We start from the raw sequence: 13751 nt of genomic DNA, 5'->3' as shown, positions 1-13751 counted from the left end.
GGTCCGTTCCAAAATAAACCTTCAACGGGAGGTTCCAGGTTCCACTATCTAGAACCTGGAATTTGGAACCTGGACCCTAGATTCTGAAATAAATTTTTATATTTTTCTTTGTATATGTTTTTGCACGATCGTATAATATTCTATGGCATCCGATGATGAGTGTATAATTTGGAGCCAAACAAATTTTTAGGTTTCAGGTTCCAAAAAATGATAAACGTGTTCTAATGGATTGGTTTCAGGTTCTAAATGTCACATATACAGAGTCTAAAATCACTCACCTCTACTTTCTCTTCGATGTTGTAGCGTTCATTGTCATTTTGTTTAACTAAAAATGAAAAAATAAAAGAAAATAACAGAAATTGATAGGTTCTCGGGTACCCTGGAACCGACCCTAGAACCCGTGATAGGGTAGGTTCCAAGTTCCAAGATATGACGGGTAGATTATAGGTTCCAAAAACGAGGAACCGATAGGTTCCAGTTTCGGTGAAACTTGTACCACTCCTAGTGTATATACTTGGTTTAGGCAGTTTATACCCATTTGAAGAAACAATAATTTTTTTTTCCTAAGATTCCGACCAGAGAAACAAGTCTACTATGAAATTTGAGATGTGACAAAGTCAAAATATTCTCTATAGTTCCTCAGATTTGTATGGCAGACATATCAAGCACAAAAGCAAGCCTACATGTATGCTTCTTCTCTAGGGGAACCCTATGATACTTGGGTTGATGGACCATATTGGAACATCGGAATCTTAATTTCAAACCCACCATTTTTCAAAACCAGAAAATGCGAAATGTTAGATGAACCCGAAAAGAAAATAATTGAGATTCATCTGTTCGTGGTGAAGAAATTACTCAATAAGTCATAGATCCGTTGTACGGATGCCAATGCAATCCCGAATTTTTCAATTATGACAAAATTTAATCCTAAACTTTTACGATAGATTTTTTGCATAGCCCTTTCAGCTAATTTTTCACTCGGGGTTCGCTGGGTTGGTGGTTCAATCATTGCCGACCATTCTACATGACATACCAAAAGTGGCCGGTCCACACAAAGGTTTAGGACCAAATTAACATAATTAGAAAAATTAGGGATGGATTGGCATTGGTTCAATAAATTCAGAACTGATTGGATAATTATCCCTCTGTTCATAGCCTCCATAGAAAGAAACAAATCATGTTCCCTCAAAGTGAGATGGGCCGCTAATTCTAAATTGAACTAACAAAGAAACAAATAGTCAAAGAGTGAGCACAACAAGCATGTGCCGTAATGGCATTTTGAGCTGCCATTTCATTTCATTTGATAATGTTTGGACCAGGACGCTTCCCTTTCTATTTGATGGGGAGATGTTCTCTCTTATCCCGGAGTTGACTCTAACTTGATCACGTGTTTGACTTTGCACTTCGCAGACAGAGACCACTATAAAAGGGACCCGAGGGGATCAAACTCCTTCCCTGCGCTAAGTAAACCATTCTTCTCTTCTTTCTGCAGCAATGGATGGCAGTGCAGCTCCAGTTGCTGTCGTCGGGAATGGCCGTGAAGCCTGGAAGGTCTCTTCGAGCACCAGAAAAGGAGGATGGAATGCTGCCATTTTCATCATCTGTAAGCCATTTCATTTGCCATCTTTTCGAAGAATTCTCCTCTCTTTTGTTGACCCTTTTGGCTTTTTCGATCGCAGTTGTCGAAGTGGCCGAGAGATTTGCCTACTACGGGCTGGCCGGTAATCTGATCATGTACCTCACCAACCATCTCGGCGAGTCCATGGCTGTTGCCGCTCAGAACGTGAACATGTGGGTCGGCGTGTCAGCCATCTTCCCGCTGGTTGGAGCATTCGTCGCCGACTCTTGCCTGGGTCGGCTCAGGACCATCGTCATATCCTCCGTTGTTTATCTCATGGTACGTGTTGGTCTGGACATCGATTTCCTTTTAATTTCTTCTCTCTTGGGTGTGCTTTCTTTACTTGTTTTGAATCGTACAGGGCATGATCTTGCTGACATTGTCGGTGTCTGTGATACCGAGCGGCTACCACAAGTCCACCTTCTTCACGGGGTTGTACGTGATAGCGGTCGGAGAAGGCGGGCACAAGCCATGCGTGCAAACCTTTGCCGCCGACCAATTCGACGAGGACTTGCCGGAGGAGAAGATGGCCAAGAGCTCATTCTTCAACTGGTGGTACCTAGGCATCACTGCCGGCGCCACGACCGCTGTCTTCCTCATTCCTTATTTGCAGGTAGCTGGCGAGCGCCTTGTTGCACATTCCGGCATTTCCTCAACTTCATAGATAAAATTAATTTCAAAGATAGAAAGATTAGCTTACATCTAGTATCCAGTATAGTTCCTGATAATTTTCTGTAAGAGTATTTGCTAGACAAATACAAGATCCGCGAGAAAACTTAGAATTGGTACAGATAACAGCATTTATGATCCCCAAATTTGGGCTGGATACCGATACTTCATCCAAAAGAGAAGTCTTCTTTAATTCTTAGTTACCCTCTAATCAAATTTTAAATTTGCAGCGGTCCATGACTTCTCTCCGTGAGTTCATAGAGTGGAGTCATGGGTATTTGTTGTGAATCTTGACCATCTCAACTCATGAAAGATTTTGTTTGCATCAAGGACCATGTTGGGTGGAGCGTGGGCTTTGGGTTGCTGGCCGGAATGGTGGCAATGGGGTTGGCAATCTTCCTGATGGGCCTGAAGATTTACAGGAGGCAGGGCCCCCTCAGGAGCCCGTTCACGAGGGTCGCGCAGGTGTTTGTGGCAGCGGCTTGGAAGTGGCGTGCGGAGGAGGCGGGCGAGGGTCGCAGAGTATGCTATGACGACGAGGACGAGCATGGCGCGGCTCGTGAGGGAGGTCAAAATAATGGAGCCCGGTTTTTGGCTCGCACTCCGCAATTCGGGTATGTGGGCTATTCGTTTTCCTTTTTCTGGGTTAGAAGGTGGGCTTTCACTTGCATCAGTTGAGCGTGGATCAGCGTAGCCCATAAGAGAAGACTTGGAATATAGTGTTTAATATACTGATTAATTCCATGGAATGGGTAAGTTTTTTTTTTTGGTCGAAATGGAATGGGTAAAGTTCGCTTTGAGGGAAAACTTTGTTTTAGTGAGATGAATGGGGATGATGAACGAGTCTTGCATCCGTGTATCTGGAAACTTGAACATGCAGGGCATTGGACAAGGCCACGGTGATCGACACCGTCGACGCGACGAGCAAGACTAGGAACCCCTGGCGGCTGTGCACCGTGACCCAAGTGGAAGAAGCCAAGCTCATTCTACGCCTCACCCCCATCTGGTTCTTTTGCCTGATGTTCGCTGTGGTCCAGGCCCAGATGCACACCTTCTTCACCAAGCAAGCCGCCTCCATGTCCTGGTCCCACTTCCGCCTCTCCCCGGCCTCGCTCCAGGGCCTCGTCGGCCTTACCATCCTCGTCTCCGTCCCGCTGTACGATGGGGTCTTCGTGCCCATCGCTCGTAGGATCACCAAACACCCGTCCGGAATCAGCATGCTGCAGCGAATCGGGTTTGGGCTCTTCTTGTCGGTTCTCAACATGGCAATCTCGGCGATCGTCGAGGGCAGGAGGGTAACGTCAGCGACATCTCCATGCGTATACTCCTCTCAATCATAAAAGCGTTCGATTTGAATCCCTTTCTTTTTCTGGTTCGGCAACTTTTGTGATCTAGCAGGTGCAAGTAGCAATCAAGCACGGCCTAGCGAACTCCCCAAAAATGACGGTGCCCATGAGCGTGTGGTGGCTGGTTCCTCAATACATGCTGTGTGGGCTATCTGATGTGTTTGCCATTGTGGGACTCCAGGAGCTGTTCTACGACCAGATGCCGGAGGAGATGAGGAGCGTCGGAGCAGGTTTGTTCATAAGCTTGGTGGGGATCGGGAGCTTCACGAGCAGCGCCATCATAAGCGTCGTTCGGGCGACAAGCTCGAGAGGTGGGGACGGGTGGCTCGGTGACAACATCAACACGGCGCATCTCGACCGCTATTACTGGGTCTTGGCTGGGTTGAGCGGGCTGAATTTGTGCGCCTATGTGGTGGCTGCTAGCAGGTTTGTGTACAAGAGAGTCAATGATCACCTGGGTTTCAACGGTGAAGTGTAAAGGAAAAGGGTGGCTTGATAGAGGAGCGTACAACTTAGAACAATGTGTCTTAGCTGTTGTAGATTAAAAGAAATGGAGCATCTAGTGGCTTGCCCATGTTTGCTCCTTTGATCCCCAATCCACACCTAGACTCTCACTAAGGCAACGAGAAATGCATATTAAGGTTCAGTTTATTTTATGAAAAATAAGTGTTTTAAAAAATATTTTTATAAAAATGATAATATTTATCGCCTGAAATAATTAGTCAATGAAGGATGATTTCATTGCTAACAACAATCCGTATCTAATCATTTGCCTAAACGATGAAATTATTCTTTAGTAATTTATTTTTGTCGACTATACAAGTGGTTGGTTTTTGTATAGTGAGAACAAGAATGATCTGGAAAGTTCGATTTGATATTTTGAAAGCACAAAGATAAGAAACTAATTTCCCATAAGCCCTTTTACACCGGTGTGAATGGTGGGCATCTTTATAGCGGGTCGGCTGAAAATGACGCGAACCACCTCACTACAATCGGAATCGAGAGAGAACAAAAGACGAATTTTCACGAGCGATCTTATCTTTAAAAAAGAGTAAAGCTGGTGCCAAAACAAGTGCAAATCGGACTTTAAAGGACGCGAGATCTTGAATTTTTGGCAAAAGTAGAAATCGAATCGTCCCGATCACTTTTAGGTGAGCGACGGTGATGATTAGGGCGAACATCGACCCGGTTCCAACTCCAGAGTTGGATGCCCATTTACGGGCGGTTCTCGATTCTCAAAAAGTCAAAATTTGCAATCGGCAATACCTGGTTATGAGTACGGAAACAAACCGTCTTAACCGACATGTCGACACGATGCCATGTAATAGAGTAATGACCACGAGAATGAAAATAATACTCTTTGTTTTTTTAAGTGTTTGGAAACTTTCGCTTGTAGCTCTTTATATGGAAGGGATGACAAAAAAAACTGTTGCAGAAAAAGAAGAAAGGGGGACTATACGAATTCATCGAAACATAATGTAGGAACAATTGCTTTAGGAGATGGTGGAAGCTACATCACTAATCGCAAGCAAAAGGCAACACCAAACTTTTGAAGTATAGAAGGGAAAAAAGAAGAAGAAGAATTACTGGTTTCGGAATCAACCTCAGAATTTGATCGGACCGGTTGGGCCAGTTCCCGATTCCTCAGACTCCGCCCGATCCGATTCCAGGGTGAAAACCGACTCCCCCTGAGACCGATAGCCTCTAGTGACGGTCCAACGGAGGGTGGGCCCACGTGGGAGATCCGATTACGTGGCATGACATAGGTTTGCTTTTGACTCCAGGCGAGGCAGTCAACAAGTCAACGCCAGGGAGCAGCCAAAAACCCTATAATCTCGCTTCACACTCTCTCTCTCTCTCTCTCTATCAGTATCAATCATTTTCACTTGCCTTTTCCCTTTTATTTTCTCTTTCCTGCCTCCTGTCCGCAACATTCTACATTCACTCTGTCTCTCACTCTCTGCGACCGATCCCCCTCCCTCTGTGATTTTTTTTTTCCCGCATTTTCCCTCACTTTCTCGCGGTTTCCCCCGGCATTTTCCCTCGCTTTCTCGCGTGCCAATCCTTGGACGGAACGGACTGAGGTATCTTAGTAAACGTCAATCTCGTTTGTCATCTTCCCCCTGCGATTTTTCCTACCCAAAGTCGGCGAAAGCTTTCTCTCGCCCTGTAGTTTCCCCTTAGGTTTCTTCGGATTCCGTGGCCGCGGATCGAGGAACAGCGATCGGCATTTTCTCCGAGCTGCGTTTGGAGTGCGCGATTTCGATCTCGACGGAGTTCACGCGCGGGTCTTGGCAATGTGGAGAGTGTGATTGGTTCGGGGGGTTTTGAGAGAAGGGCGAGTGGAGATGGCGAAGCGGACTGTTGCTTTTTGTTTTGGAGATTCTTGTTGCTTCGGTGTTGTGGAGAGTTAGCTTTTTGAGATTCATGCGCGGCGGTGAGGATGACTGCCGCGGATCAGTCCAAAGTGGGACCATTGGAGAGAGATATTGAGCTGGTAAGTGCTTAGATTGTCGAAGTGATCGAAGTTTGATGCTGTCCTTAATCTATGGTCAAGCACTCGTAGTCGATTTTCTTTTTCATCGATAACTGTAGTCATTGGTTTGTGGAAATGACGCTTGACATTATTGTTTAATAGCACTTGCCAGGTGCTAGTTTAATTAGTTTTAATGATGTAGTCCCTGTTGATGAGACGGCTTTCCTTCTAGATTGTTAAAATATGATTGAATCATGGACGCTTAGTAATTTGGGAGAAAGAAATGGTTGTCCGGTATCTCTGCTAAAGAAAACTTCTTTGTCCTCTAATTTTCCGATAATCGCCAATGGCATACTCTTTCACCAATGAGAAGTTGAAGTGCTATTGAGGAGCTCTGACTTTACTGCTTGTGCCTAATAGAATTGGTTGTTTCGAATTTGTAAACATCACCTACTGCTTTAGGTCTCCTAAATGAACACAGGATCACATAGGCATGTGCTAGCACAAAGAAGTGACAATCTTTTGGTACTGCATGTAACCAAGATTCCTTGTGCCTTATTCTCCTATATTGAATGAAGCTTTATGCTGTTTCTGTTTCGGTGCTATTTTAGACTTTCAGAGATTTTCGTGAACTTGATTAGGAATATTTCTTCACCATACGACAGGCAATTACTGCATTGAAAAAAGGTGCATGTCTGCTCAAGTACGGGCGCAGAGGGAAGCCCAAATTTTGTCCCTTCAGGCTGGCCAATGTAAGATTACGCCTTTCCCTTTTTTTCCTTGATATCATCCACCTTGCTCGTCGCCGGTGCTTTGTGTATGTTTCTCAATGGAACTTCTGAACATAAATCCGGCTATCTACAAAAGTATTACGGACATCTATCTACAAAGTTGCCTCGGTACATTATGTGCCTATTATCGACTTCTTTGTTTTGCATTATAGTTAGGCGTTCCCGTGCTAGATCATGGTGATTTATCTTGGATCCCATTATGTTGTCATGATTATAGTTTTAGCAGCCTGGGGTGAAATGCAGGTGGAAACTATGTAGACTTTTAAGATATATCTGTATAATTGGCCACACTGTAGAACAGCTAGGACTTAGATGGTGGCTCCTATATTCAGAAAAGTTCTATGCATGCGGGGTACATCTCTGCATCACATTGAATCTAGATCCATTTGGAAATCAGATGTTAAGTGATGAAACATCTACATTTGTTACCTCTGATTGATTCACTGGTATTAGACCCACACTGCCACGGGACTTCTTACGGGCTCCTCCATGTGCCATAATTCATATTGAAAAAGGGCGCTTCTAACCTATATGTACATAGGTATGGATATAATTAAGTCTTCTTGGTATCGCATTTCTACATACAATACACATGTAGGCTCTTGATCTACAATCACTTGAATCATGCCATGCCTTTCATATTATCCAGCCAATTATAACAGTATCCACAGATGAGTTATTTCTAGGTTGTACTCTTTCGTGGCTTCTCAAACTGACTTTGTTCATTCATCTTTGCAGGATGAATCTGTCATAATATGGCTCTCAGGCAAAGAAGAGAAGCATCTAAAGATAAATCACATCTCCAGAATAATACCAGGGCAGCGCACTGTAAGTTTCTTTTAGGTTCCTGAATATCTGCACAACTAATGATGATGAAATATCTAGTCAGGAATGAGGAGAAGAATGAGGAAAATAAAATTCAAGGTCGAATATTGCACTCATAATCCCAAAATCTGGCCTGGGCAATAAGTGTTGTATTAAAATATTGAGCTTCAGTTCGGCCTCATACCTTAGATAAGTAAGACACATCTTGGAAAAATGATGCCATTTGCACAAATTTCTCCAAGTAAATAATCTTTTGGCATTTTAACTGAGGTTGTCAATGCTTCCACACATCATGCAGAAACTTCCAGCACCCTAAAAAGTCCTTTGTAGTTTTTATTTTCTTTTTTATGTTCTTAAGATGTATACATATATGTTTTCCTTGTGATGCTTTTTCTCAAGGTCTTTCCCACCATTTCTTGCTTGTAAGTTGGCGAACATATTTCTCTGAAGATCTTAGGTGCTTTTAATCGACTAGCCAGATGCTCATGGTTACATGTATGTGTTTTCATGGGAAAGCCGTATCAAGCCTTTCGGTGCTTTTGGATGGTGTTTCTCCATGTACCAAGTTTTTAACTAATGAAGAATGTTCTTTTTTAATAAATTGGCATCCCCTTGATGCGGTTTCATGAATTTCCTTTACTGATATAAGGAAAAGCTGATGTAGGACGACTCGGTGCACCTCCACATCAAAAAAATGTTCTTCTCTACTTCATGATATATTGCAACATACTAATTACTCATCATCTTGTTCTGACAGCCAATATTTCAGAGATATCCGCAACCTGAGAAGGAATATCAATCATTTTCACTCATATATGACGACAGATCTTTAGATTTGGTAATTTATACCTGTTTATTTAATGTTTGTTGTTGTGTGTCTCTTTTTAAATCTTTGAATGCCATCCCTCCATCCATTGAATTAATAATTTGACTTTCAGGCTGACATTTCTTCGTCTTTTAATGTTCTCTTGTTAATCTCCATCAGATTTGCAAGGATAAAGACGAAGCTGAAGTTTGGTTCACTGGTCTAAAAGCACTAATAACACGTCGCAATCATCAGAAGGTGAGAGGAGAATCAAGAAGTGGAGTTTCATCTGAAGCAACAAGTCCCAGAGCACAAGGGCAAAGTAGTTCAGCATTTAGCTCTCCATTTGCTAGTGGTGATAGTTCGCAGAAGGTGCTTTACTTTCTACAAGTTTTGTGCATATCTAGACAGTTGGCATGGAGATTAAACTTTACTTTTTGGTTCTAGGATCAGACCGATAATTCGTGCCTTCATACACCAGTTGAAAGTCCGACAAAAATCGGTTTATCGAATGGATTGTCCGATGTGTCAGTATGTGCTCTCCCTCCCAAGATTTTCTATCCTTCAGAAACTGCGTCTGGCTCTATTCACTCTCGCTCATCAGGGGGATCAGATGGAATGACTGGACGCATAAATGGAACAAATGGGGATGCATTTAGAGTGAGCTTATCAAGTGCTGTCAGTTCATCAAGCCATGGATCTGGTCATGATGAGGGTGATGCTTTAGGGGATATTTTTCTCTGGGGGGAAGGCACTGGAGATGGCATTATGGGGGGTGGCATCCATAGGATTGGTAGTTCTTCTGGGACTAAGGTGGATTCCTTGTTTCCCAAAGCCTTGGAATCTGCCGTAGTCCTTGATGTTCAGAATATTGCTTGTGGTAGACAGCATGCTGCTTTAGTTACCAAGCAAGGAGAGGTTTTCTCCTGGGGGAAGGAAATAGGAGGCAGACTTGGACATGGTGTAGATTCTGATGTTGCACATCCAAAGCTTATTGAGGGAGTCAAGAATGTGAATGTCGAGCTTGTTGCCTGTGGAGAGTACCATTCTTGTGCCGTTACCCTGAGCGGTGATCTGTACACATGGGGTGGAAACTCTAGCAATTTTGGGGTCCTTGGACATGGAAGTGAATCAAGTCAATGGACTCCCAAAAAGTTAAATGGACCCTTGGAAGGAATACATGTCTCATCGGTTTCATGTGGACCGTGGCATACAGCGGTTGTAACTTCTGCAGGTCAATTGTTTACTTCTGGTGATGGAACTTTTGGTGTATTGGGACATGGAGATCGGACTAGTGTGTCAGTACCCAGGGAAGTGGAGTCCCTTAAGGGTCTTCGCACTGTCCGTGCAGCATGTGGTGTTTGGCACACTGCTGCTGTTGTTGAAGTTATGGTTGGGTCTTCAAGTTCCAGTAACTGCTCTTCTGGGAAGCTTTTTACTTGGGGTGATGGAGATAAAGGTCGCCTTGGACATGGCGATAAGGAGGCAAAACTAGTGCCCACTTGTGTTGCGGCACTTGTTGAACCAAACTTCTGTCAGGTGGCTTGTGGTCACAGCCTAACTGTTGCTCTAACCACGACTGGCCATGTTTACACTATGGGAAGCCCTGTTTATGGTCAGCTAGGAAATCCACAAGCTGACGGAAAGCTTCCTACCCGAGTTGATGGAAAACTTTTGAAGAACTTTGTTGAAGAAATAGCTTGTGGTGCTCATCATGTTGTAGTTTTAACTTCAAGAACGGAGGTTTATACTTGGGGGAAGGGCTTGAATGGTCGTTTAGGTCATGGGGATACAGATGACAGAAATTCCCCGACTCTTGTTGAGGCTTTAAAAGATAAACAAGTGAAAAGTGTAGTCTGTGGCGCTAATTTCTCTGCTGCTATATGTCTTCACAAATGGGTCTCAGGTGTTGATCAATCGATGTGCTCGGGTTGCCATCTTCCATTTAATTTCAAAAGAAAACGCCACAATTGTTACAATTGTGGACTTGTCTTTTGTCACTCATGCAGTGGTAAAAAGTCGCGTAATGCTTCCATGGCACCAAATCCTAGCAAAGCATATCGTGTGTGTGATAGTTGTTTTGGAAAACTTACTAGATCCCCTGACACTGACTCATCGGCTCATTCATCTCTGAGTAGGAGAGGAAGTATGAATCAGGGGCTAAATGGACTTATTGAAAAGAATGATAAATCTCAGATTCTGGTTGGCAGCAATTTTTCTCTAGATCTAAGTAAGAAAGTGGAGACAGAACCTTCCAGTAGATACAAGAAGCTGGATGTCAATGTAGGTCGTGTCTCACCCATTCCAAGTGGGGTTTTGAACAATGGATTATTGAACAGCTCAAAGTCTTGGAACCCAATGTTTGGAACGTCCAAGAAGTTTTTCTCTGTTTCTCTTCCTGGATCAAGAATTGTTTCTCGAGCAACATCGCCAACATCTCGACGTTCAAGCCCACCCCGTGCTGCAACACCAACTCATTCAGTTCTTAAGACATCAAAAGTTGTTGATGATGATGCCAAAAAGACAAATAGTAGCCTGAGTGAAGAAGTTCTTAAGCTAAGGTCTCAGGTAGAGGAATCTTTTGCAACTTCAATCTGTGTGGGGAACCTTTCCAACTGTTCTTTGTCATATGGACTTCATTTTAGCTTGTATGCAAGAGCTTCCCTTTTTATGGACATAGTTTGGTGAATACTCATATTAGACTCTTAGGCGAAATAGGAGAAAGGTTGCATTGGCAGAAACAAATAACTTGCAATTGCAAATATTGTGTTTTCTACTGATGACACCTAAGGTTTTGTGAAATTGGACATTCCTTTCTGTGCAATTTTTCACCTGGGTTGTCTGGCTCGTTTTATTAATGGGTCTATGACCTTATAATGTTGGGGCAGGAGGATAAAACAAGAGGGTCATATGCATTAGGACCTGGCAATTCACCAATTAGATACAACATGGAAAACACTAGCATGACAGGATAACATTGGCTTTTGCAGTTGCCCTTCTTTGTTGTGTTGTAAGCGTAACTCTTTTGCTCCATATATGTATCCTAGTTCAACATAGAGACGGAGTTTATGAGATCCGTGTTTCTGAGCGCTCTGTAATTTAGCTTTGAGAAGTGCCTTCTTTATAATTTGCCTATCATTGTGATGCAGGTTGAAGATCTCAGTCGAAAAGCACAACTCCAACACGTTGAGCTGGAACAAACTAGAAAAGAGCTGCAACTGGCTATCAAGAAAGCTGGGGAAGAAAGTGCAAAGTGTAAGGCAGCTAAGGAAGTAATTAAGTCCCTCACGGCCCAGGTAAGCAATTGCCTCGAAGGCTTTGGTCAATTTATGATATTTCATAGGGTGCAGCATCATTTGTTAGAATTGATCTGGGTTTTGGTGAAAGTTGGAAACTCAAGCAGGATTGTCTTCCTGACTGTTAGTAGTCTGCTATCTTTTTGTTATTGCACCTAAGAATCCTTTTTCCCTCAGTTCTCTTGACAAATCTGGAAGGTTAAAACGAACAAGTTTGAATCTAACAGTAGGAAACATAAAATTTCTCCTGACTTGCCTGGACATCAATTATGGTGGGGGTATTACTAGATCTTCAGTTCAGATAAAGCTTTTTTAAATACAATGTATATGTGTGTATATTCCAAATTAAATGTCTCTTCAACTTATTGAATGTTGAAATATTGATTAGCTTTTTTTTATTCAATGATATTGACATGTTGATAAGCTTGATGAGACATTGTAATGTGAGCCATGTACTGTCCGTAGTACGAGTGCAGATTCACTTTTCTCACGGTTTTTTGGAATTGCTGTCAACTTTTAAGATTATGCAGCAAGTAACATCTCCATGGTTTTTCGTGGGTGTAATGAAAGCTTAGAAAAATAGCTGTCCTTAAGAAAAAGCACTTGCTACAATAACTGGAGTTGCTGTTGTCACCGACTTCTGGTGAGAAAATGTTACGAACTAAATGTGCATTTGCTCCTTTTCTTATGCAGTTGAAGGACATGGCCGAAAGGTTACCTATGGGAACTGCGAGAAATTCACCTCCCATCGGTTTGTCTAGCTTTATACTTCCCAACGATGACAAGTTCAGTGGAGCCAGTGAGCAAGCGAGCTATACTGTTAGTTGCCACGAACCAGATGAGAGTGGATCAAATGGGCTTGTGATGCCTGATCCCTCAAGTGACAATGGTAACTCCATTTCAAAGCACACCGAACAGACATCAGAAGCAATGGCGAGGAACAAAACCAGAGGGCCAAAAACTGAATCTGGGAATGGAGATGAATGGGTTGAGCAAGACGAGTCAGGTGTTTACATCACCTTTGTGTCGCTACCCGGAGGCATCAAGGATCTTAAGCGTGTCCGTTTCAGGTATATGGAACTGATAAACCAACACTCCTTGCGAACCCCTCTCTCTCTCTCTCACAAACCCGCGCGCGCGCACCCACACACACTCTTAAGCATCATGGATCGTGTTTGCGAACTGAAAACAGAGCTTCTAGGTCACAAACGATTCTATATGCTAGTATCGACTAGAGAGCACTCTTTGTTTGATCTTTTGTCGGTCTTTACGTAAGATTACACTGCTCGTTCATGCCGGCAATCGCTATAAACGTTTCTGACTTGCTGCTTCTTCCTGCTCTAGCCGGAAGCGCTTTACGGAGAAACAAGCAGAACAGTGGTGGGCAGCTAACAGGAGTAGAGTTTATCAGCAATACAATGTGCCGATGGCAGACAAGTCCACTGTTTTTGGGAAAGAAATGCTTGCTCACTGATATGAGGTGGACGGAGGCTTCAGAAAATGCCCCGAGTTTTATCTCTTAAGGAATTAATCTCTTCTATTTTTGTTTCTTGAGCGAGTGATGGCGTGTTTGTTTTTAGCCCCCTCCGCTTCGTTCCCGTTCTGTCCATCTGCCCATCCTTTCCGCCACGAAATTGACCCTTTGTGATAGGAAATTGGAATTTTGTAAATTCTTTGTAAGTAGGCATGTGCACTTACTTAGTACGCTTAATTGTAAATCCGTCACATGAATCCCAATCTTTTCGATCTAATTCCTCGTGTGGATGTTGACCGTGCCTATGACTCTTGGTCTGTCGGATGATTTCTTGCGGATGATAATGTTTTAAAGTTACCAGTGATCGGATTTTGTATTGCTTAACAGAAAAAATGACCTCCAAGTTGCTTTTTGTCTGATGTTATTAAGCTCACTGTTATCGGAAGTTCAA

The 13751-nt window shown here is 43.1% G+C and overlaps 2 protein-coding genes across 3 annotated transcripts; both read left to right on the top strand.

The window, feature by feature from the left end:
- The first annotated feature begins 1386 nt into the window (after positions 1–1386).
- On the top strand, positions 1387–4284 carry LOC115756546 (protein NRT1/ PTR FAMILY 5.4). The gene is made up of 6 exons (XM_030696378.2): positions 1387–1603; positions 1680–1897; positions 1980–2231; positions 2618–2901; positions 3168–3582; positions 3686–4284. Exons 1-6 carry the CDS (start codon positions 1495–1497, stop codon positions 4109–4111), a joined length of 1704 nt encoding a protein of 567 aa, XP_030552238.2. The 5' UTR covers positions 1387–1494; the 3' UTR covers positions 4112–4284.
- A 1198-nt stretch (positions 4285–5482) lies between these two features.
- LOC115756505 (PH, RCC1 and FYVE domains-containing protein 1-like) lies at positions 5483–13577 on the top strand. 2 transcript variants are annotated; one of them, XM_030696320.2, is made up of 9 exons: positions 5483–6130; positions 6775–6861; positions 7639–7728; positions 8483–8563; positions 8711–8902; positions 8984–11098; positions 11680–11826; positions 12520–12896; positions 13171–13577. In XM_030696320.2, exons 1-9 carry the CDS (start codon positions 6077–6079, stop codon positions 13298–13300), a joined length of 3273 nt encoding a protein of 1090 aa, XP_030552180.1. In that variant the 5' UTR covers positions 5483–6076; the 3' UTR covers positions 13301–13577. The 2 variants fall into 2 exon arrangements, with proteins under 2 accessions (XP_030552180.1, XP_030552179.1); XM_030696319.2 differs by having other exon boundaries at positions 8978–11098.
- The last annotated feature ends 174 nt before the right edge of the window (positions 13578–13751 follow it).

Source organism: Rhodamnia argentea, chromosome 8, assembly GCF_020921035.1.
Source record: "Rhodamnia argentea isolate NSW1041297 chromosome 8, ASM2092103v1, whole genome shotgun sequence".
Lineage (NCBI taxonomy): Eukaryota > Viridiplantae > Streptophyta > Magnoliopsida > Myrtales > Myrtaceae > Rhodamnia > Rhodamnia argentea.
Note: the sequence above shows the minus strand (reverse complement) of the source record. Positions and strands in the feature narration are given on the sequence as shown.